At 37.0% G+C, this 25,965-nt stretch overlaps 2 protein-coding genes across 3 annotated transcripts; one reads left to right on the top strand and one right to left on the bottom strand.

Moving 5' to 3' along the window:
• Positions 1-1,933: 1,933 nt before the first annotated feature.
• Positions 1,934-8,878, top strand: LOC109053726 (monocarboxylate transporter 9-like). 2 transcript variants are annotated; one of them, XM_042773864.1, is made up of 7 exons: positions 1,934-2,047; positions 2,157-2,522; positions 2,888-3,134; positions 5,106-5,249; positions 6,054-6,149; positions 6,373-7,251; positions 7,389-8,878. In XM_042773864.1, the coding sequence occupies exons 3-7, from the start codon at positions 2,930-2,932 to the stop codon at positions 7,598-7,600; spliced, it is 1,536 nt and encodes a 511-aa protein (XP_042629798.1). In that variant the 5' UTR covers positions 1,934-2,047; positions 2,157-2,522; positions 2,888-2,929; the 3' UTR covers positions 7,601-8,878. The 2 variants fall into 2 exon arrangements, with proteins under 2 accessions (XP_042629798.1, XP_042629797.1); XM_042773863.1 differs by lacking the exon at positions 1,934-2,047 and having other exon boundaries at positions 2,089-2,522.
• Positions 8,879-21,789: 12,911 nt separating this feature from the next.
• Positions 21,790-23,894, bottom strand: LOC109053740 (neuropeptide Y receptor type 4-2-like). The gene has a single exon (XM_019071061.2). It carries the CDS (start codon positions 23,892-23,894, stop codon positions 22,761-22,763), a length of 1,134 nt encoding a protein of 377 aa, XP_018926606.1. The 3' UTR covers positions 21,790-22,760.
• Positions 23,895-25,965: the final 2,071 nt, after the last annotated feature.

Genomic DNA, 25,965 nt, shown 5'->3' with positions numbered 1-25,965 from the left:
CACAGCAGTGCTGAAAGTTTCACTTCCCCTGAGAGAGCACATCTTTTCTTACCATTCCCCTCAGCTGACCTCAGCTTGATTTGCTGCAGACCTGTTTAAGGGTATGAATGGAGTGGCAAAACAAGACAACAAATCAGGAGATGCCGTATGTGTAAGCAAGTCAATAACAGAACGAGAGGAAAAAGGGAAGGGAGTGTCAGGATATCACAGGATGTCAGGAGGTCGCTCGAGGTTTGTGTTCTCCTGCCACACTAGTCAGGTTGAGTCAGCACTCCTAAAAGAGGAAGCAAAAGCTCATAGAAAACATGGAGATCATGTCACACTCACAGCTTTTGTTTTTTTCAGATTTCCTGTAATTCTGCAGCACAGACCTGATTGACTGCTCTTATTACTTTTCTTCCATAAATGGGACTAATCTTTTTTCCAAGAAAAAACTCTTAATAAGTATGGCATTCGTGATTACTTAACATTAAAGCAAATCCAACCAAACTAAATTACCCCATAAGCTATTTCTGTTAAGATATACCTCACTCTTCTCTGACACTCTCACACAAATTGATCAACAATAAGAGAAAACTATTGGAAGACTGTTGGAAAAGCCCCTGAAGTGGCTCCTTGTGAAGTTTTGAGAGATTGCCAAGAGTGTGTAGCAGTGTTAGCAAATCAAACAGCGGCTATATTGAAAAGTAAAAAACATAAAACAGTCTAACATTCTTTAATCGTCGTTTAACATGCATACTTACTATTTCATTGATGACTGTTATTCTTAAAAGTGCAAAAAAATATATACTAAAGACTTAGTGGGTGTTAAACTCTTGATTTGAACTTGCTCTGTCCATCATGTCAAGCTCTATGTTTTCTTATTAAGCAGACTTTTTAATCCTGATGTAATCTAGAGCCAAGGGTATGTTCCTTCCAGAAGTATCCCTTTGGTTTCTCAGATTCCTGCAGGCTGCAGCAACGCTGCATAAGAAGAGATGTTGTCCAAAAAGGTGATAGGAGGCAAATGCAATTAAGTGTTCTGTTTTTTCTGGCTTTCTTTTTGTTCACTCTCTTTTCATGTCAGAGGGGATTACAGAGTCAGGGTGGGGGAAGACCAAACCTCTTGTTTTATGTGTGTGTGGGAACGAGTACAAGCAAAAGCCAGGAACAGGATCTCGGTGGGCTTAAAGCCCAAGCCGTCTGACCCTCATGCACTCACCCAGCACAAAAGTTCAGCCGACCACCCAGACAGAGAGGAGAGATGTAGAAGGGTGGGAAGAAGTTGAAGTGTAGTCCTGACCGAAGTCTAGTCCTATACGAAGTTTGGTGTGTTGCCGAGTCTAAACATGTTCTTCAATATCTTCAGCTCTGGCATCAACCAGATATTTATTTTTATGCCTCCAAAAATGTGAATTATAGTAACACCGAGGTCAAAGCCTAATATGATGCCAAAGTCATATAGAATCCCTTTATTTTATTTTTTTGAATCTGTATATTACTTAAAAGATGCATGACCTGAATCAAACAATAAACTGACTGATTTGACGTCCAAAGATTTACTCAGAAATGTATCTACAATATTTCCTTTAACTAAAATATACATTTTGTCACATGAAAACTCACTTGCAGAATATGCATATGAAAGATGTGATATATGTTCATTAGTCTCAGTATTTAAGATTGGACAGCCCATGTACTATAAATTAATATATCACCAAATAATTAACATTTATTTATTTTTAATTATTATTTTTTTTTTCTCCAGCATTTTAAAGCAACAGTAAGTTCTTCTTGGATGCAATATAAAATCCTTAAAAAGTCCAAAAGCAACAGAGAATCGTTCTTTGTTGGCAGGTTGAACTCTCCGTGACTCACGAGTCCGGCCGGTGCGAACAGCTTCAAACCGGTTCTTTATTTCACGGGATAGAAGAGCACTTGATGAGAAAAATACATGCCCGTGCACTTGCTGGAATTTCCAACCTAGCATAAGTGCCTTATGAAATGCAGCAGAGAAATTGCGTTTTAGTGTTGAACGCATCTCTCACTTCTCTCTGCTCCTTTGCTGGTAAGGCGCAAGTTTTAAAAGAACAAAATATTCCCTGAATTTAGCTTATACACCCTAAAGCATAGACGTGAATGTATTACTATGAAATAAAATAGTTGTTAATTATTAGGTGGTGAACTGCAGTTGAGGAGAAACTTCAGCGCGCTTCCGTTGCACCGCTCTGCGCTCGCTGGATGTATAGATGCATCCGTGCGCTGCCATTTTCACCGGTTCTTCTCACCAGTCACGACTGCGGGATGGATGTCATATGTGAAATGGACGAATTTAAAGAAAACGGCTATAGGAAGGCAGTCCGGTCAGTGGTCTCTCCCCCTTCGAGGTGTGGTCTCTTTCCAGAAGCCTTCAAAACTAGGCGGCGCGCGATGCTGCGCTCGAGAAGGTATTCAGCAGAGAAGCGCGTGAGACTGGCCTGGTCTACCAGGCACGAGCGGTTCAGCGCACCGCGCTCTCCAAGCAAGAGCAACATCCACCTGCAGTAAGTTTCACAGCTTTTAAGGTTTAATTTTCACATCTTATTCTGTTAGTTGACAATAACATGCACATAACCTATCATAGGTTTAGATTTGTTTGAATAAGCAAAAATGAATATTTAAGGTGTACATTTCAAGCTTTCACCATTTTAAATCACCTGTTAACTTTTTTTATATATTGACTTTTATCTATATACAATTAACCTAAAAAGTTACTTATTTTTGTATTAAGTTTAAATATGATATTGCAGATTATCCTGTAAGAATGATCGTTTTGCATAAATTGTAGCATATCACACTGTAGAACACTGCTGTGACTGTGTGACATGTGAACTACACCCTGTCATACTTTCTCCCTTTCTTTCTGCAGGTCTGTGTGTCAAGTGAAGTCAGGTTAAGATCAGTGCCGAGAATGGGTGCTGTAAAGGGTGAGGATGCTTTAGATGGTGGATGGGGATGGATGATTGTGTTGGCCTCTTTCATGGCCCAGTTCCTATCCTTTGGATCGCCCCAGTCTGTCGGGGTGTTGTACCCTGAGTGGCTCAGTGCCTTCCAGGAGGGAAAAGGCATGACGGCTTGGGTCGGATCCATGGTGTCTGGTGTGGCGCTCATCACCAGTGAGTACTGATCATCTTGTGTGTGTGTGTGTGAGAGAGAGAGAGAGTGTACAAGTTTCCTAATAAAAAGCAGGTACTGCAAACGGCAAGAGTTCTGATGCTGTTACGCAATGCAAATTATCACACATGCTGACAAATGGGTGTTCAACGTTTTGAAACACAAAAAAAGTGTAAAGAATTTCTTAATCAGTCATAAACATCCTTTGAACAAGAAAAATTACTTTGCAAGCAAAATTGTATAATGTAGGTTTTACATTATATTTTGTTCAATTTATGCTTTAAACAAGATCAAATCAATTCACTTTAAATAAGGTCTCCTTTGTTAACAATATGATATTTTTACTGCATTTATTAACCTTTGTTCATGGAAACTGATAAAATTCAAATGTTTGTTGTTTTAATGGAAAAAAGACAAAAATTCATGAGATAAATGACACTGCTCTTTCCTATCAAACCTGCTTTTTTGTCCTAAGTGTCTAATCTGACATAAAAATCTCACACACTAAAACATACTGCTCTTTTTTTCCCATAGAATGCTGCTGACTCAGTGTTCTAAAGCTCTCTTCCATGAAAAGACACGCTGACAGATAAAGAAGTTATCTTCTTGTTTACATTATAGTTGCATTTAGTCAGTCATTGCTGTCTGCATTGCAGGGGTCAAATTGACAAGTCCATAAGAACATCTTCTAAACTTTACTTACAAGATAGAGAAAGATGGCATTTTTTCCCTTTGTTTTGCAAGCAACATATTAGTGAACATTAGTGAATGGTTTGCGATTACTGAGATTAATGTGACGGGCATAACATTGTGTTCCAAAAACAAGAAAGACAGCACTCCCTCACCTTTCATGAGCTACAGTAATAGTTCACACAGGCCGAATGTGCTTGTGTAAATGTGTCTGTGTACGTTTTTGGGTTTTGGAGGTGTCAGGTTTTGTTTACAGACACTTATAGCTGTGTGATCCTTCGTCATGGCAGGGAAAGTCATGACTGGACGGGACTGTCTGGGACATTGGTGTCAATGTGTAAGCATGAGTAGCATGTGTTTGTGTGACCTGGTCATGCTGATTCAGAAGAAGAGGGATTTACTCAGTTCTTTCTGACCTGTGAAGCAAACACACATATCTTATTCAGTACTGTCTAGTAGGAGATGTCTATCATGCTTTAATTGATTCCTGATCAGACGCACCCTGTGAAAGGGCAACATAGTAGATAGTTCCCCTTTCCCCTTATTATACTGGCTCCTTTATTATGTATTGTCTCATTATGCTTGATAGAGTTCTGTTTTTTTTTTTTTGGGTTGGATGGTTCTGGTTCAGCTGTAGGTTGTCCATCCATACTGATATTGTTGGTCAGTGTATAGAGCCCTAGTTTGGAAAGGATTATATCAGTGTAATGTAGGTCAGCAATTGTTTGGCTGGTGTTGAGTAATCGTAAGTGTGTTTGAGGGCATTTGGCAATGTTGTTAGATTATATAAAGTATCCCATACCAGACAGTACAGAACCTAATGAGCCGTCAAAATAAAGACTGAGAAATCATTTAGTCTGGGTGGCACAAACACACACACTGTTCCCACTAAATGCTCTCCAGAGTCCAGCCATTTTGGCCATATTAGGAGCAACTCAGTGCTGAGTCATTTGTTATTTCTAATGATAGATAGACAACCACATTCTCTTCACCACTAAAGTATGACAGGGATTAATTTAGTATCTGTTAAGACAGATTTGGAGTGAGGGTCCCATTACCCATTAATAGAACAGAAGGGCTGTTGGTCCATTGAGGGGTCTTATAACATGATACCAATAATCTATGATGTAATAAATCTTAATATAAGGGTAAAAATTGTAGCAAAAATTGTATCTAACTACATAAGGCAAAGATACAACTTGGAATGGATTTTCCCCAGATTCTTATGTTTTTTTTTTTTTTTTGCATTCATTAAGATATGGTTCCTGTTTCTCTCTCTGTAGGCCCAGTGTGCAGCGCTTGTGTGGATAATTTTGGTGCACGGCCAGTAACCTTCTTCAGTGGTGTTATGGTGGCTGGAGGTCTGATGCTGAGTGCTTTTGCGCCGAGCATCTCTTTCCTCATCTTCTCCTATGGCATTGTTGTCGGTAAGATATTAAAAGCATCATTAGCATTGACTGAATAGCAGTTTGCCAGTAGAAACAGATGCGTTTATGTCTGTTCTTTGACCTTCAGAGCTTAATGATTATGCCCTGTATTTATCTTCTCAGGTCATAATATTAGTAGAGAGTAATGGTATGTGTTTGTGTGCAAGATTGTCAGTAATTGCTGAAGGGTTTGCATAATGTCAGGGTGTGTTTGTGACAGGGTTGCTATTAATTATGATTATACAGCATTCATTGACAGTTTAGAATTTGAAACCATGGTACCATCACTGTTAACAGTGGTGACTTATGGTCATACACAACAACAAAAAATCCTCTGAACACACACACAGAAGTATGCTACCCAAAAAAAAAAAAAAAAAAAAAAAAAAAAAAAATGAATTGCATATTCAAGTTCAGTGGAGTGAGTTTACATACACCAGAATCATTCTAACCATAGACATGGTGTTTTCATCCTGTTGTTGAAGTATTTTCACTTCCTTTGTTGCCTCAATCAGAAGAACATAATATAGGAAATTATTTACAATTTTGCACTGACTCTTGCTTGTCAACTCCATACTTACATAATTACCTACATCTCATCCTCAGTGGCAGTCACAATGATGACAATGAAGACCTATACTGTATATTTATATTAAGGTTTTTCTGATTAATATTACATTTAGAGTTTTAAATATGCAATTTTTTAAATGCATAATTTTCCAGAGATTTTAAATGTGTAAATATAGTTGTGAAGTGCTACATTCATGTTGAATTCAAGAATACATTTATGTTTCTGTGTTTAAGGCATTGGCTGTGGACTTGTCTATGCTGCCACACTGACCATAACCTGCCAGTACTTTGACAAGAGGCGTGGCCTAGCACTGGGCATTGTCACCACAGGTGTGGAATGTAATAAAATGTGTATTATGATATTTTATTGGTACTTTAATTTGACTTAATGAAAATTAAGTGAAACAAATACATAAAATACAAAAATACACAAGTAATCAACTTTCATTAGAAAACATAAAAAATGGTGCAGACAGCAAAAAGCAATGCTTTTTATTTGATTACCTGATTCTTTAGGTTCTGTTTAGATGTTAATTATGTTCATCCTTCTCAGGTACAAGTTTGGGCGGGTTCATTTACGCCACTCTCCAGAATGAGCTTATTGAGTTGTTTGGATTAGAGGGCTGCCTGCTCATCGTTGGAGCGCTGGCGCTCAACCTGATGGCATGTGCTGGGCCAATGCGACCTATGAAATTACCTGGTTACTACCTAAAGCAGAGAGCTGCTCTACAGCGTACAGAGGAACCAGAACCACTGTACACCAAACCTACTGCCATTATCATTGACTCTGATCTCAAAACCACATCCGGCTCAGCCGATAATACAGCCACCATTAAGCTTTTGATCATCAAGGAACCCACCGAGCTGCAAGAGAGTGAAGGGGAAAGAAAAAGTGGGATATTGACCTGTTCAGTAGTAGCACGAGCTATCAAGAAGCGAATGCGCCCCTATGGACAGTACCTGTGCGAGACTGTAGAGCTCCTACAGGACCGTGTCTTCATGGCTTTCTGCATCGCCATATTCCTGTTCAGCTTAGGAGCGTTCCCCCCTGTCCTCTTCATGGAGGATGTAGCCCAGAGCGAGGGGCTTATCGATGGGATTGCACTAATACCCCTTGTCTCCATCGTTGCCATGACAACAGGCATCGGTAAGCTGGTCCTGGGCATCCTGGCAGATATGCGATGGGTGAACAGCTTGTACCTCTACGCCCTTACGCTGACAGGCACAGGCACAGCTCTGCTGCTCATTCCTGTGTCTAAAAGCTACATGGGTCTGCAAATTTTGTCAGCCGCAGTTGGATTTTTCTCAGGGAACTGGTCTCTCACATCCTACATCACTACCAAGATAGTGGGCATTGAACGACTCAGTCAGGCTCACGGCATTCTCATGTGCTTCGGAGGGTTTGGAATCACCCTCGGGCCACCTGTTGTAGGTAAGAAGCAGCTAATGAGATCAAGCATGGTTAAAAATGAAGACAAAAGCTTGCATGATCAGAAAAGTAGACAAGTACTAAAGAAAAATACAAAAGAAAATTTTACTGATGTTTTCTCTGTTTTTCTTTTCTAACAGGTTGGTTTTTCGACTGCACTCAGTCATATGACTTGGCGTTTTACTTCAGTGGCACTTGTGTTTTATTGTCTGGATTGTTTCTGTTCTTGTTCTGTTCCACTCTGCCTTGCCGGAACAGGATGTCAGAGGAGGGAAATTCCCCTGCAGAAGAGGACATCAACACTTCTCAACAGCCCACTCTTGACTGTGACAAAGTAGCTTCTGTGGCTTGAACAATATCTCAAAGGTCTAAAACCAACCTTGGTCTTAACATTCTGCTGAACATTTAGAAGATTGACTTCCTTTTCTTATGGTTTTCTTATCTGGTACGGTTTTGACCGGGGACTTATCATGGTGCCAAACTTTTTCTTTTGTTCAGTGCGCTAAATTTTTGTACATGTCCCAAAAACCCTGTCATTTTTGAGAGGGTGTATTTATTTTTCTTAGATGCTTATAAAGATTGCCTCATTTTTGAGGCTTATATATAGCAGAAGTTGTTTGCTAGTAGTATAAGTAGATTATTTACTGAACACAGATGCTGTTTTATGTAGATCTAGATCACTTGAATTGTGTTACTTTACTCTCAGAGATGAATGGTCTCTGTGTTGGATGTGGATATCACCAACCTGTGAAGATACATGCATTATACATCCATTAATGAGAACATTTGTCACTGAAAGCTGCAGAGAATTATATAATGTGTGAATGGGGTTTTTCACTGCACTTACCATGAAAAACATTTAAAAAATTCAGATCCAAAGATTTCTTTTGTCATTTCTGGAGTAACAAGGACTTTGAATTGCTCTAACGCACTCTTTTAAATAGTAACTGCATATTATCTTCCTGTTGTTTTTTTTTTTTAACAACAGTCTCCTTCACACAGGGCCATCCTTAGGGGGCCTTGCCTTCGCATTATCTTCATTTTTGTCTGTAATACCAAAGTGACAACCAACTTAATTTAATTGACAGAGAGAGGCCTTATTTTGAAATTGACTTACTTTAGCACACATTTGATTTTAAGACATACCTCAGCATGTTCTGCATCTCTAATCGTTAGTCATTTAGAAATATAAGAATATGCTGAAGTCCAAAAAAAAAAAAAAAAAAAGAGTTTGATTCTGTGACTGCAATGAATGTGTATGTATGCACCATGTAATACGGTCATCCTCCACAGTTTTTCAACAGGCTGGTCCCTGACAACACTGTATCTTTTATTACTGTATATGTATAGATGCCAGTGTCACTATCTCATGTCAGTATATGTTGTAGAACCTTAATATATTATGTATAGATATTTGCAAAGGAATGTTAAGAAAAGGCCACTACACTTTTGACCAAACACTTTGTGTCTTGAGTAAACCTTTGACTGGGTGCAAAAAAATTCTGTATAAAATGTAACATTGTCCCCCTATATCATATATCTGTCTTGTTATTTTATTGCAGGGAGTCTGTTTTATACAATACTATGTTAGCTAATTTTTAAGTGACAATAAAAAGATTTATGACAAACATCCTCATTCTATCATTAACATCAGTAACCACCTTTTCCTTGCAGCAAAGGCAAGGAAGCGTTCTCATAGAGTGTCTCATTTACATTTCCTGGGAGATCTGGAAAGTCTGAGTTGTTGGTTTTCCAGCTTTGGTAGAGCGAATGTAATTAGAGTTGCCTTATAAGTGGACATTTGGTCTTCAGAGTATGAGAAACCCAAACCTCCACTGACAACTTTAAAATGCCTTTTATCGTCAACCTTTACAACTTTGTACTGTGCATTATTTTTTCTGCAAATGACAGATAAATGTATGTGTGTTCTGAGTCAGGTTTTGTCTACATTTTGAAGAACAAATACAAAAACCTTAAAGACTTGTTTATAACCCTACAAATGATTAGAACTGAATATAACAGCTTCATTTTAAAAGTGCATCAAGCTCCCTACAGCCAACTGAATCTGATGAACTGCTGAAACATGGCAATTGTTTATGGATCTTTCAGTAAGTGTCTGTATGTGTATGTTGCTTATTGTGCATGCAGTTAGATATATAGCATTGTACATATTAGATAATTTAATGACAGCTTCCTGGTTCCTTTGTTTAGTCTGCAAATCTCATTGATTATTTGCCTTATAAGACACACAAAACCCAGTTTGCTATAATCAGTGAAGATGCGTCACAGTAATGAAATATCTCTGAATTGTTTATTTGTAGGATTTTTTTTTTTTTACCAGTCCTAATATTTACCAGCTGTATATGCTGGTGTGGGTGTGTGTTGTTAGTAACAGGAAAATTACCTTGTCATGTATACAAGACACTGCTATTGGCATGTTCCATTCGGAGCAGTGGAAAAATAACAGGCAGACAGTGAGTGTGTGTGCGTGTGAGAGAGAGATGGCCTTATGTATTTTTAATATGGACTGTCTAGTCACTCAGTAAACAAAATACTTCCATGCTTTTAATATTCTGGCCTCTAATACACCCTCCCATAGCACATGGCCACAAACAAAAAATATACAGCCTACCAATAATACATAGAAGTACACATATAAACCTGATTAAGTTCAAACAGAAATACAGTTGAATTGTAAAGTCTATAATGAGAAGATGGACAGAAATCATGATACACAGTTCAAAACAAAACTGTATTATTAAATACAACCGAAAAAATACCCATGAGAATATCTCCATACATGTATTTTTTTATATGATATTCAAATAAATATTAAAAATGTAAAAAATAAATTGAGCAATGGCACCCTCTTTGGGATCAATGTATTAATTCAGGAGTGATGCCTAAACTTTAATGGAGCGCTAAATCTTTTCAAACATTAAGCTTGATGAGCCATTTGTTTTATGTTGTTATACACTTTAGCTGAAAAGTACAATCTTGACACAAGTTTAATTTCGAGCTGAGTGGTATGTTTATACAGCACCTTGTAAAACAAGAGCTCAAAGTTTCTCACAGTTCCTCTGGTGACCAGAAGGGGGAGACAGAGTGAGCCAGTCAGCTCAGAGAGCTTCTAATGCGACTATTTGTGTTTTGTAAAGCTCTGATTAAGGTCATACGGTCAAAGTTAATATTCAGTAAAAACATAATATTCACACGTTTTTTTTTTTTTTTTTTACAATATGACACAAATGATACAAATGATACAAAAACAAAGACATTTCATCCATGTGTTTTACTAAATTAAGTTTTAAAGTGAAATCCAGAAGTAGCAACAACAACTTGTAAATTTCAATGGCTTACATCTGTTTCCTTTCAGTGCCTCCATTTCTATTCAGTTCTAGGTATTAATATTATAGGCTTATTAAGTGGCCTAGTCTGGGGGTAGTCTCATTACATAGTCTCATTAAGAGTCTTGTGTTTGAGCCCTCCATCACAGCACTTAAGCAAAAAATGCTTACCTTTATGTCACTTAAGAATTATGTTCAGAATGTGCACTGATAAATCTGTATTCCTCCGAAGTGTGGAATGTTAGGTACTTCATGCACTCAGCTGTCGCAGTTTTAATTACGTAGTGAAGGGGAGGGGCTACCAGACTATGATTATGAATGACAAAATAACCTTTAAAGGGGTCACATGATGTGATTTCAAATTTTCCTTTCTCTTTGGAGTGTTACAAGCTCATGGTGCATGAAGAAGATCTGTAATGTTGCAAAGACTGAAGTCTCAAATCCAAAGAGATATTCTTTATAAAAGTTAAGAGTCAACCACGCCCTCCTAAAAGGGCTCATTCTAACACGCACCCATGTGTCTACGTCAAGATGTGGGAAGATTTGCATAACGCCAACCAAATGTTCACGCAAAGAAAGAAGGTGTAGGTTTTATTCTTGTTGTTGTCGCCGCCTCCATGTCGTGGAGACGTTGTGTGTTTCGTTGTGAAAGCAAAACTACTTTGTTTGGTCTTCCAAAAGAGAACACAAATAGAAATCAATGGTTAAGTTGTATTTCAACACTGTTCCAGAACAGTTCAATCAAAATATTCAGATGTGTGCAGCGCATTTTAAGGAGGACGAGGACTGTTTTCTGAACCAGTAGCCTACAATGCTTATGTGCACAAAGGCTGTTTCTATAAAGTGGGGCAATTCCAACTTTGCAATGACAGTCTGGCACTTCTGACTCACAGCCTGTAAACACGTTTATATTTAAAGAATTTGCCACTGATGATTCAAACGCAAGTTTTGAGCAATGTAGAGTAGCGATTGTTGTTTCTCTGATCACAAATGCAGATATGGTTTTATGTTCATGCTGCGCGATACACAATGCAACGCGTAAAAAGACACAAAGTCATTATAATCAGTAATTATGTCCCCGCTGGATGCAACAAATGCCTCATTTGTAATGGGTTTTGTTTTTTTCTCATCACGCCGGGACACGGCATCACAGTATGGTAAGGGGAGTAACATTTCTGTCACATGCTTGAGGTATTCAGCCAATCACAAAGCACTGGATAGCTGGCCAATCAGAGAACACCTCGCTTTTCAGACCGAAGAGCTTAGTAAAAATCAACACGTTTCAGAAAGGAAGGGCAGAGTATTAACAATAATGTACATTATGTGGAAAATAATGTGTTTTTAAACCTTAAACCGCATAAACACATTGCATTACACCAAATACACAAAATAATGTTCTTTTTAGCAACATCATATGACCCCTTTAATAAGTCATATACTAACGTTTGAATTCTCATCAACGTCAAAAGGTCCGAATTAATTGTTATTACAAAACTTGTTTTTAATAAACATGCTTATAACTTTATAACAATTCAGCTTTATATGTGCTAATTATCATATTCATTATGTCATCAAGTCGTAGGGTGGATTAGTGTAATGGGACACTGACTAATGTGGGACACCTAAGCTTCACTGCGTTTATCTCTTCTTTTGCGACATTAAAGTGAAAAATAAACGAACAGAAATCAACCATTGTAAACAACACATTGAAATCACTCGACTTTCTGGAAATTATTTAGGAAATGTGGCCAAGAAAATCAACAAACAGGAAGTACCTCTTGTAAAGTTCACTGAAATGACATTGACATAGGATTTAGACTAAATTAATGTTAAGGATATACATCTGTTATAAATAAAGCAATGTTCTAAATGGTTATCAAATTATATTTGTGATGAATTTATATATCAAATTTTGCAATAATATTCTTAAAATGTGTTAAGAATTTTTTCTATTTAAAGAAATCTTTGTTGTCGCACTTTAGAAAATGATGTTTCAAAAGTGGGACAGCATGTTTTGACTAATGTGGGACAGTCAAATATACTATGTTATTCAATTGATAAAATGTGCATTAAGAAGGTTAAATGCCATACGTGCAATTTTGTCAATTTCGGGACTTATAATGCAGCAATATTATTTGTTTTAAGATCCAGATTCACAATTTAGCGACTAGAGGACAATGGGATCCTGGACCATGATGAGTCCATGACTGCCCAGGACTGCTTATTTCTGTTATGAAGTGTTTTTACTATTACAATTTGATTAACACAAGCTTTTGAAAAAAAAAAAAAAATAATAATAATAATAATAATATTAGAAGTTTATAGAAGTTTAATAACAGTTTTAAAGGCATTCCATGTTCCAAATTTGATATCTTTTCAAAAATTGTTTATTTTGCTATCTTTATTAAATTTAATTTTACATTTTTGACTTCATTACATTGTTATTATTATTGTTGTAAATTATAAAATAAATTATTTTAAATAATATAAGATTTATGTTATAAAATTGTATTTAACATTCCATAAATGAACATATAGGTTATTTTTTTTTTTTTTACTTTGAAGACAACAAACACACTGTAGACCTAATAAACTAATTTAGCAAACATGGGTATGCACATTTAACCAGGAGTGTTAAATCTGAAGTTGACTTTGTAAAAAAAAAAAATACTATTTATAAGCCAAAACATAGTGTCCCAGATTTGAGCATGAGCTGTCCCACTACGGAAGTTCTAAGCGGCCATGCATTATTTTTTTCCTTCTTGTTTTCTCATTATAACGACTTCATTTTCTCGTGATCTCGACACAACCAGAGTTGTTTTCTCGTTATAATTACTTAATTTTCTCATTATCTCGACATAACCAAAGTTGTTTTCTCATTATAATGACTTAATTTTCTCATTATCTAGACATAACCAAAGTTGTTTTCTTGTTACAATGACTTAATTTTCTCGTGATCTCGACACAATGACAATTTTTTTTTTAACAATGATTGTTTGATTTAGCTGTTGCTATAGTAACAAACTTAACTTTGACAGGCATCTGATGGACAACAGGCGCTCTTACTGTAGCCTATATTTCAGCAAATTTTACTTTACCTAGGTAATAACGTCTACAATACATAAATAAAGGCTGATCAATCACTGTTGATTTTTCCAGAGACAGTACACCAAACTTTTTGTTTTTGTAATTAACATGTTTAAATGGTCAAAGCAACACCTCAAACACAGGCGGAGCGCCTTCAGAAGGATGCAGAACCATTCTAAGATCTTTAGAGCTGATTGGATTCAACTCACTTTTAATTTTCCCTTTATTTGAAATAAAATTATATATAATTTGTAATCTTTAGTAGTCATTATATGCTGTGATAGATAGCATGTGCGTTACAAGCTTCTGTTTGAAAAGAGCATTCATGTGTACGTGTTGTGTATTTGTGTTTATGTGTGTGTAGAAAACAAAAGATTACAACACTATAGAACAACACTGAATTAAATTAGCCTATACACTTTACATATACATCACATTTCTCATCAATATGATTAACAATAAAGATTAATAATAAGGAAAAGAGTCACAGCCCGTCCTACTGTAGATAAACAGAACATACCCGCTTATTAACTAACAATCACATACCTCAAAGAAGCACAAATAAAGATATAGGTGCAAACAGAATTCAGTGACGTCAACCTTGGTTTTGATCACTGATCTATATTATAGATCAGTGGTTTTGATAAGCAGTTATTTTATGACACAGAATGCGTTGGTGAAACTCATGCATCTAGCAAGAACTTAATACACAAAATAGTCATATTGATTCAAGCATTTAACATTTCTGAATTAATTAAATGTCAATAATGAACAATACTGCACAAATAATAGCGATCACAAGGAAGGTCCAATTCTATCCCAAACGCATTCAGTAAAGTGGATATACAGTATGCAACACCCCATCAGTTATATTCAGGTCTATAGTGTCACCTGTTGGCACAGTTTTGTAATTTCTTAGAAAACAACTTTTGTTATGTCGAGATAACGAGAAAATTAAGTCGTTACAATGAGAAAACAACTCTCATTATGTCGAGATAACGAGAAAATTAAGTCGTTATAACGATAAAACAACTCTCGTTATGTCGAGATCACGAGAAAATTAAGTCGTTATAACCAGAAACAACTCTCGTTATGTCGAGATCACGAGAAAATTAAGTCGTTATAACCAGAAACAACTCTCGTTAATTCCAAAACACGAGAAAATTAAGTCGCTATAACGAGAAAACAACTCTCGTTATGTCGAGATCACGAGAAAATTAAGTCGTTATAACGAGAAAACAACTTTTGTTATGTCGAGATCGTGATATTGTGAAATCGTTATAACCAGAAAACAACTCTCGTTATGTCGAGATCACGAGAAAATTAAGTCGAAATAACGATAAAACAACTCTCGTTATGTTGAGATCACAAGAAAATTAAGTCGTTATAACCAGAAAACAATTCTCGTTATGTCGAGATCACGAGAAAATTAAGTCGTTATAACGAGAAAACAACTCTCGTTATGTCGAGATCACAAGAATGAGAAATCGTTATAACGATAAAACAACTCTCGTTATGTCGAGATCACGAGAAAATTAAGTCGTTATAACCAGAAACAACTCTCGTTATGTCGAGATCACGAGAAAATTAAGTCGTTATAACGAGAAAACAACTCTCGTTATGTCGAGATCATGAGAAAATTAAGTCATTATAAAGAGAAAACAACTCTCGTTATGTCTAAATCATGAGAAAGTTAAGTCGTTATAACAAGAAAACAACTTTTGTTATGTCGAGATCACAAGAAAATTAAGGTTGTGATAATGAGAAAACAACTCTTGTTATGTTGAGATCACGAGAAAATTAAGAAAATTCCGTTATAACGATAAAACAACTCTCGTTATAACGATAAAAAGTCATAAAACAACTCTCATTATGTTGAGATCACAAGAAAATTAAGTCGTTATAACCAGAAAACAACTCTCGTTATGTCGAGATCACAAGAAAATTAAGTCGTTATAATGAGAAAACAACTCTCGTTATGTCGAGATCACGAGAAAATTAAGTCGTTATAACGATAAAACAACTCTCGTTATGTCGAGATCACGAGAAAATTAAGTCGTTATAACGAGAAAACAACTCTCGTTATGTCGAGATCACGAGAAAATTAAGTCGTTATAACGAGAAAACAACTCTCGTTATGCCAAGATCACGAGAAAATTAAGTCGTTATAACAAGAAAACAACTCTCGTTATGTCGAGATAACGCGAAAATTAAGTCGTAATAATGAGAAAACAATTCTCGTTATTTCGAGATAATGAGAAAATTAAGTCGTTATAACGAGAAAACAACTCTTGTTATGTTGAGATCACGAGAAAATTAAGTCGTTATAACCAGAAAACAACTCTCGTTATGTCGAGATCACGAGAAAATTAAGTCGTTATAACGATAAAACAACTCTCGTTATGTTGAGATCACAAGAAAATTAAGTCGTTATAACCAGAAAACAACTCTCGTTATGTCGAGATCACAAGAAAATTAAGTCGTTATAACGAGAAAACAAGAAGGAAATGATAATGCATGGCCACTTAGAACTTCCGTAGTCCCACATTAGAAAATCCACAAATTCTTAAACAATTTGTCACAAGGAGCACTAATATATGTGCCATTTCCCCTTTAATTACCATTTCTGAAAAATTTCTTCTGATTTAGATAGGGGACATCTTGGGGATTTCATAATGATATAACATTTTGATGTATCATTTTGGCTTCATATGGAAATATGATGCACAAGTCAAAATGGCTAAAAGTGTCCCACATTACCCTTATCCACCCTACTTGTGTTTACTCTCTGAACAGTTACATAAAGAACTGCATTTTTATACAACTAAATGCCCAATAAAGCAGTTCTCATGTACATATTTTCTGTGTCTGAAATAGTACTTTAATGTAACCTAGTTACTTCAAATGAATTGCTAAAATCTTTAATTATAACTGCAATACGCTGTTATACAGCAGTGAATTATATTACTTTATTTATATCATGCACAACAAACTATGTGCATATTTACAGACGAACTATATTCATGCTCAGTTGCCCAGACAGCCAACAGTGACAGGTTTTTAGAAACGCTGTTTTGTACTCATTCATTCACAAGTCTGTTGCTGTTCGGTCAGCTGAATGTGCTGCTAACTCCACCGTTCGGGAAAAACCTTGCGCTCACGGAGCGAAACCGGAGACATTATTCGGCTAAATGAAAGCTATAAGGTTTAATCAAAATATCGCTAGTTGCTATGCGCTTTAATTGTCTTACAAAAAAAATCGGTTAAAACCAGTGGCGGCTCATGGGTTTTAAACTAGAGGAAGCACAGTAATTATATTGGTCTGGGATCTCTGCCGATTATAATTATTACTATTTACTTAACCACTTTAAAATGGCTTATTGGTTGCTTTTAGTCAGAAAACGTAAAGAAAACGACATACATACAACAAGATAATATAATATCACTTACCTGGCCTATCACTTGAAGCAAACATCCATCTCTTCTTATAAGTCTGTGTTAAAAGAGAGCTCCCTGTTGCGCCATTTCATTAAGCCGCCTGCTGTAGTCAGTGTTGCCAACTAATTTTCAGAGAAAGTTGCTAATGGAAGGTTGATTTGTTGCTGAAAGTTGCTAAATGACGTTGTGATGTCATTTCGCAATGACGTCATTGCGTAATCACGAAGCAAAATTGTCACATCAAATCTCACCAAAAAAATTTTTTTATACATGTTAATTTAGATTTATTTGTAAAATATGCATAATATAATATTAAAATATAAATAACTGTATTTTTAAATGCATTGAATTATTGAACACTTACACATTTTTAAATGATTACATTTAAAAAAAAAAATAGTTTATAATAGTAAACTAGAAATTCTACACATTTTCAAATGCAGTGTTTTAAGTGTTTAAATGCTACACTTGAAAAAGTCTGTAAAACAGGGCAAATTGCTAGTATCTTTTTTAAATTCCATTGTGTCCTTTACAATGGATAATGGATACTGTCCTGGAAAATTACTAGTATGATCAGCAATCGCAAGTACAAGCTACTAACAAAGAGTATCATATTAAATTATTATTATTATTATTAAATTCAATAATTGCAAATAGCAGCTAACTCAATTCATGTGATTTTGTGTACTGCTAGGCATCTTTGGTTTCCTCTTTTTGTGTAATTTGGATAGAAAATTATGCCTTTGAGTCACTTATCAAAATTTGCTAAAAGTTGCCAAATAAATTAAAAAAAATTGCTAAATTTGTTGCTAGGTGCTCTTGGGAGAAAAAGTTGCTAGGGTAGTCTGAAAAGTTGCTAAATTTAGCAGCAAAATTGCTAAGTTGGCAACACTGGCTGTAGCCTATATCCAACTAAGGTGTTAGCCTAAGGGCTAGCCTCCCTTACGAGGTTACTTTTCTCAACACTCACCAGCGCTGAAAGTGAACCCTCGATGCTGATTTGCTAATTTTTTTTTTACCAACTGAGGCACGAGCTTGATGACGTCAGCAACCTGTCTGACAGATGTAAACCTTCTAGTAGCTGTGCGTGCAAACTGCCATCGTTAATCTTGCAGAGACGGAGAGTTTGAGCGGGGAGTTCTTTGGCGTGAGTGAGCAGGAGTAAGTACTCTGATTAATTATTTTGTATAGTATTTTAAAATGTAACGCCAGTACGCCATATCTCTTGACGTCTCCCCGATTGCCTGCGAGATTCTCCTCCTGTCTGTACGGTAATTTCTCTACTGTGCGACAGAGAGTCGAGTGGTTATGACGCAATCGTTAGCCTATTTTTAAAAAAACTGTTTCTACGGGGCCATAATGTAACATAGAAGGTAATGGAGCCCTTTATAATTTTAGATATAAATAATGGACAAATGGAGTTTTTAAACGCCTCAGATGTAAAATTATTCGCTGTCAAAGTGACGCAAAAATGAATGGGAGTCAATGGGATGCTAACGCAAGTGAAGTTCTGCTACAAGATGGCGGCACGCGGCCGACTTCAACTTCCGGTCGACTTCCTTGCCCCCTGGGCACCATAGACAGTAAAAGAAATGGACACAGCGACCCCATTGGAACTCAATTGAGACAAGTGAAGCCCGTTTTTTAGCGATTTTTTTTTAACTTCGTTTCTGACGCGCAGACTCAAACTAAGCTTGATGACGTCAGCAACCTGTCTGACAGATGTTAAAACCTTCTAGTAGCTTTGCGTTCAAACTGCCATCGTTAATCTTGCAGAGACGGAGAGTTTGAGCGGGGAGTTCTTTGGCGTGAGTGAGCAGGAGTAAGTACTCTGATTAATTATTTTGTATAGCGCCAGTAGCCATATCTCTTGACGTCTCCCCCCGATTGCCTGCGAGCTTCTCCTCCTGTTTGTACGGTAATTTCTCTACTGTGCGACAGAGAGTCGAGTGGTTATGACGCAATCGTTAGCCTATTTTTTACAAAAAAACTGTTTACAGTAACATAGAAGGTAATGGAGCTGATCTTTTAGAAATAAATAATGGACAAATGGAGTCTTTAAACGCCTCAGATGCGCTGTCAAAGTGACGCAAAAATAATTTGGGATGCTAACGCAAGTGAAGTTTGGTACAAGATGGCGGCACCACCACCTCTTCCAACCTCAAAAACCACGAGTGCTCAGCGCACCTCTTGCCTCCTCCAACCCTTCTCTCTCATCTAGCGGTTGTAATTACATCAGCAGATTCGGCACATTCGCGATAGAAAAGCAGCGCTTTCCAACTTCAATAACATGTTATGGTATTACAGCTGTGAAATTACAAACAAAAAAATACACATACTGAGACATGAACTGAAATGAATTGTGAATTTTTATTAACATTAAATAGTACTTACTATTAAAAAAATGTAAAAGTAACATTCCACTAACATTAGATAAAGTGCTAAGAGACATGACATCAAATGTTATATAAACTTGAATCTAAATTACAGCCACATTTATGTATAACTTTCTGACATATTTAGAAAAACTAAACAGCATCAAAACAATTTTAAGTGTGGTGAGGAAATACAGACAAACAGATGCATAAGTGAGAACCTTATTGCATAAGCCAAGTGTACCGTTCCAGGAAAATTCATATTAAACTCATCTATCCTCTCTTCTCTCTTTACTTCTCCCTCTAAATCTCTGCTTTCCCTTTTACAACATTTGGTATCACCCCAATTGACCATAAAAGAGATTTAATGATGTTCCACCCATGGATTTGACATTACAAAGATACAGAACAGAACAGTAAACATTTATAATGTTTCACAAAACCTGAAAAAAATATAACACTACAATAAGACTAGTCACATTCAATTCAGGTATTAAAATCTGTTTAGACAAGTTTTGGTAATTACATTCTTATCTTGCTGCTGAATGCATTCAGATATTAATGTGAGCATACAGTGGGTATAGAAAAGAATCACCCCCCCTTTAAAATAATCACATTTTGATGCTTTGCAGACTGAAATGAAGACTGACACAGTTTTTTGTTTTATCCAGCTCTATTTACTCCAACATGATATACCACCAACATGTCAGAAAAGGATTACTGAATCACTGAGTTGGAAAAAGGATCACCCGCCTCCTAAAATGACTTGTAAACTCAATCAGGTGTAGTTAATCACCTTCTCAATGGCACATAAAACCATTTAAATTTCAGCTGTGATCAGCTGTAGTCATTTTGATTAGCTCAGCATGAAAAGAGCACTGCTTGGCAGTGCTGCTGAAGCAAACAATCAACTATGGCAAGGCACTGTCAAAAGATCTCCGGGTTAAAGTTGTGGACAGGTGCAAGTCAGGAGATGGATACAAAAAAATTCAAAGGCTTTATCAATGCCACAGTGAAGTCTATTATCTAATTTGTAACTTTCTTAAAATAAGAATGGGGTAGGAGTTTATAAGATTTTTTTTTTCTTCATCCTACTCCTGTTCTTCTTGTCATGGAATGTATTTTTGTTGTGTTTGTTGTAATTTGTTGTGGCATTTCGTGTTGCATTACCATGAAAAGAGAATAAATAAATGAAATGAAATGAAATTATTAAGAAGTGGAAGGTATTTGGTACAACACAGACCCTAAACGAACAAGAACCCCACACCAAACCTGAAGAAAGAGCCGGAGGAAACTGATCAGAGAGGCTACCAAGAGGCCTACAGCAACTCTAAAGCAACTGCAAAAATTTATGACAAAGAGTGGTCATTGTGTGCATGTGACAACAATATCACAAATTCTCCACAAATGTGGCTTGTATGGGGGGGTTGCAAGAAAAAATCCACTCCTTAAGAAAGGCCACATGCAATCACGACTGAGCTTTGCCAAAACGCACCTTGAAGATTCTGAGGCAAATGAGAATAAAATCTGGACACACACTATGTCTGGTGGAAATCCAATACAGCTCACCATCCAAATAACATCATTCCTCCAGTAAAGCATGGAGGTGGTAATGTCCTATTATGAGGGTGTTTCTCTGCAGCAGGGACTGGAGCACTTGTCAGGATAGAAGGAAAAATGGATGTTGCAAAATACCATCAAATTCTTGAGGAAAATCTTACCTTCCAACATGACAATAACCCAAAGCACACAGCAAAACTGACCACAAAGTGGTTGAAGGAGAAAAAGGTGAATGTCCTTGCATCGCCTAGTGAGAGCCCAGACTTAAACCCCATTTCAAATCTGTGGAATGACTTGAAGACTGCAGTCCACAAACGGTCACCATCAAATTGAACTGGACTTGAGCAGTTCTGCAAAGAAGATGTGCAAAGTCTAGATGTGCAAAGGATGTAATTAAAGCAAGAGGTGGTTCAACAAAATACTGGGATGAACCTTTTTCCAAATCAGTGATTCAGCTTTTTTTTGTTGGTGCTGTATTTTTCACTTGGATGTTATAAGTTGTTCTGAGTAAATACAGCTGGATAAAACAAAAACAGTGTCCGTCTTCATTTCAGGCTACAAAGCAACAAAATGTTATTATTTTAAAGGGGCAAATTCTTTTCTATACCCACTGTAAATGTCTATGTGACTTCTAGGTCTCTTTTTCCATTTCCATTTAATGCTCCTTTTGAGTTTTAACACATTGTATAATATTAGTTAACATGTTCTGAAAAACTACATATTAGGTCATTTCAGACAGTAATGTTTTGTGCTGATTTTGTGTGTATGTATCTGTTTGGAAGGATTAGTCACAAAAATAAGCCCCAGCACAGTGTAAAACTCCAGCCCAGTTTTGTTTGCCCAGTGGATATTGTCAGTTTTCCCCTTTTTAGGTTGCAGCTTGACAATATAAGCTGACAGGTATATTCAGATTTATGGTGGGTTTTAGCTTGCATTACGCTAGGCATTAGGGTTAGCATTACGACTTTGCTTGCTGCAATTTCCAGCCATTTGTACACTGCCAGTACCTCCAAACTTAGCTCTTTGCCTTAAGGAATAAGAGATAATGTTTCAAATGCAAGTTTTGCCTTCAACTAATTCATTCCTTACAGCTTTCATTGTGTTTGAGTGGAAAAAAGTACATAGCTCAGAAATCATCTTCTGCTTCCTTGTTAACTTATAGTCCACAAGATTTAGCAGAGTAAAATTCTTTTGCAGTTTAAAACTCTGCAAGAGACATAATCAGCATGCATTAAATACCTTGATATTAAAACACAGGGATTAGATAGATTCAGTCCTGAGAAATCAAATGGGTTCTAGTCATGACTTCCTTCCTGGACCAACCAGAATCCACACAATTCAGTCCTAGAAGAAGTTTACATAAATATATTTTCAATATACTTAGTTACCTATATGTCCTCATATATTTTTCCACTGACAATCTAAATATAATTATATTGTCAAAAATATATTTTTTAAGATTGCAAATGTATTTTCTTGCCTTTTGAAGTACATTTTGTAATATATTTAGGCAATGAAGGTTTGGGAAAAGTATATTTTCAATTTGATGTTTACAACATATATTTAAAAATGTATTTTGGCCATTTGTTTTTTTTTTTGGCCATATGGGTTACAAGAGCTAAGTCTAGGGCTGGCATCAATGTGAAAGTTTTGGCACTGGAGTGGAACAATCAGTGTTGAGCTAAGCTTTGGGCGATTAGCCCAATTACACAGAACTGTTTCTGAGTCTAAAAGATGTCCGTGATACATCAGTGTTAATTGTAGACATTGGAAAGTGTTCGTAGCTGTCCTCTAGTGGCTGAAAATGGCAGTGTAGCACCACGGAGGCCACATCCTTGCGGAAGTTGCTGTTGAGGAAGCCATAGATGATGGGGTTGACACAGGTGGAGCTCATGGCCAGCAGATGGCAGAGTGAAAACAGCAGATTGTGGTAACACACGGGCAGTGCCTCCTGGTGCCAGTCTGCCACCACATTAAAGGCATTTAATGGCAGCCAGCACATGGCAAATGCTGCCACCAAAGTGGCAAGCATGACATTTATGTGTTTGCTGTGCTTTACACGCTGGTGTTCGTCTTCTCGGTTGCGGCTGCACTGGTGCTCCAGCATGCGCTGTCTGTGTCGCAGCCGCAGGAAGATGCGAAGATAGCAAAGTAGCATGAGGAACAGTGGGCAGCAGTACTGGAATAGTAACAGGCTGGTGGTGTAGGCTAGTTTGTGTTGCTGAGAGGGCCATGCTTCCCGACAGGCCTGCAGCTGGCTGAGCGGTGCAGGAAGCAGACTGTATGGCTCACTGCTGAGCAAGTGAAATGCCAGGAAAGGTAATGATGTTATGCAGGCCAGCAGCCACACAATCAAGACGGCTATGTACGCTTGGGGGACACTCGGCTTCCAACCAGATGGATGCAGGATGAGCTGGTGTCTTTCAAGTGCGATCAAAACCAGAGACAAAACAGAAACCGTCACCGACACACACTGCACAAACGGCATTAGGCGGCATAGCAGCGCCCCGAAGATCCAGTGGTCCATGAGCGTGTAAACCACTGTGAAGGGAAGACAGAACACACTCACCAGAATATCAGAAACCGAAAGGTTGGCAATGAGTATGCTAGTGACGTTAGGAGGGTCCCGCTGGTGCATAATAATGCAAATGAGGAGGATGTTACCAAGCAAGCCCAAAATAAGCACAAGACAATAGCATAGCACTAGTGTAAGTGTCATGGCGCTTGATTGCCGGCAGGAGACATCAAACAGGAACAAACTACTGTTGCTTTGATTGAGGCTGAGGGTGGAGTTTAAGAGCGCCTGCCACCAAGGCATGTCAAAGAGAGCCGACGACATTGGCCACCTCAGCATAGCACCAGACAGCAAAGCATCTTGGGAGCCTGAAAATAACAAAGAGGTGCATCTAAATTAGACATGCACACCCCTGGTATACTCAGCATGCATTTCAGCAGCTACAGTATGACACTATAGAGGCTATAACAGTTATTTTGGAAGTAATGAGGACATAAAGTGTAAAAATTGTAAAGGTGATTTAAAGACAAAGGTTTTACTTAATCCCAAAAAAAGTGACTCTTATGGAGCAATATCATGAGTACCTCTGAGAATATAGACCTTTACATCGAGAGAGTTGTTTGACACTTGACACTTTTGATTAAAAAAAAAAGGTGATCTTTTTGTTATTTGACTTTTTCTGTAGTTGGAAATAATGGGAAAGAGATAAAAGAGAAGTGTGTGGGTGGAATGATACTGTGATTTGCAGTGCATCCAATTTTAGATGTTCCTTTGGGGGTGGTCATTGATCAAGCCCTGCAATGGCTTACAATAAGAATGCAATCAGTCCGTCTCAGCAGACTGTAGTGTTTTATTTGTGTGTCTTGGGCAGCAAGCATGCAGAACTGTCTCACATCGATCTGAGTGTTCTTTGGATAATCTATAGATGCTCTGAATACACGCACTATCAAACATGGAGCTCACTGAAGTCACTGCACAACTGTTCTTGATCTGTCTGAAAAGCTCTTCACATTTACATCACTCCACATCACCAATCTAAATTCTTAAATGGATAGTTTACCTTAAAATGAAAAATCTATTATCACTAACTCAGCCTCATTACTTTATTTCTTCTGTGGAACACAAAAAGAGATGTTATGCTGCCTTTATATGCTACTGAAACAAATCCTATTTCCCATTTATAAGTCACAATTATGAGTTTGATGTGTTCAAGTGCTTTGCTGTCAGAAAGAATAGGAATCATGGAGGATGGCAGATTCAGTCTTACCTATTTCTTGGAGAAATCTTATAGAAGACTGTAGAAGATATTTAGTCAACATCCAGAGGCCTTTTAATAAAATGTAAACGCAACCACATAAAAATTACCGCATTATGGTATAGATTAGCTGTGCTAAGATAGTAAGCTTGTTGACAAAATTATCTTTTTGATAATTATTTTTAACTAATTCTGATAGCACATGAAGGTAGCATCAGGAAGAATGTTCACCCTGCTCTTTCCCATGCAAGGAAAGTGAATGGTGACAAGGGGTTGTCAAGCTCAAAATGTTTCGTAACACTAGTCTATATGAATCATGGACTATATTCCAAGTCCAAACAATAGCTTTGTGTTTGAAAGAGAATGCATTTTAAGTTGTTATTCATTATATGGAAAGGAGCAGTATCAACATTCCCCTTTTGTGTTCCACGAAAGACATCATACAGGTTTGGAACAACATGAGGGTGAGTAACTGATGACAGCAGCACAGTCAATCAATACAATTTGCATGACATATTATTATATGGGTGCTGCATGGCACAAAAATTAAAACAAGAGGGCATATAGACTGACTGTATTGAAGTCCTGGTGTAAATCATGTGAAAGAGACGTCATACTACATCATAATACACCATATCACATAATAATAGAAAAGTCTAAAGTAAAAAGTCATACTTTGCTTTTGTAGGCTTTTCAGAGCTAGATATGCAACAATGAGCATAACCATCCTTTATTTGCACAACAAATTACATTTTCATGTTTGGCTGTAGTCGTGGCTCTATCCCTCTTTATCTCTCTCTCATTCAGAGGATAGACATAATGAGATAATTTTGGACTTCCTGATGTAATCAGTGTCCATCATTTAATTATATTAAAATATTAGAATTCTCTCATGACTAAACATATCTGCTATTTGGCAAATACAGAGCCAAGCTGAGTCTAAAATCAGCTTGTTATGGTCAAATATGTGGGTGTTTCCATCACAAACAATTAAATCATATTTTCACACTTTAGAATCATTTAACAAAATTACAGTTTGATTGATAATAGTGCCATAAAAATATTCTATGAGGTTTACATTGGCAATCATTTTCACTCAGTAAACAGTGAAATAGTTAGATTATTGAGTGATTATTTCAC

Source organism: Cyprinus carpio, chromosome A17 (genome assembly GCF_018340385.1).
Source record: "Cyprinus carpio isolate SPL01 chromosome A17, ASM1834038v1, whole genome shotgun sequence".
In the NCBI taxonomy this organism is placed as follows: domain Eukaryota; kingdom Metazoa; phylum Chordata; class Actinopteri; order Cypriniformes; family Cyprinidae; genus Cyprinus; species Cyprinus carpio.
Note: the sequence above shows the minus strand (reverse complement) of the source record. Positions and strands in the feature narration are given on the sequence as shown.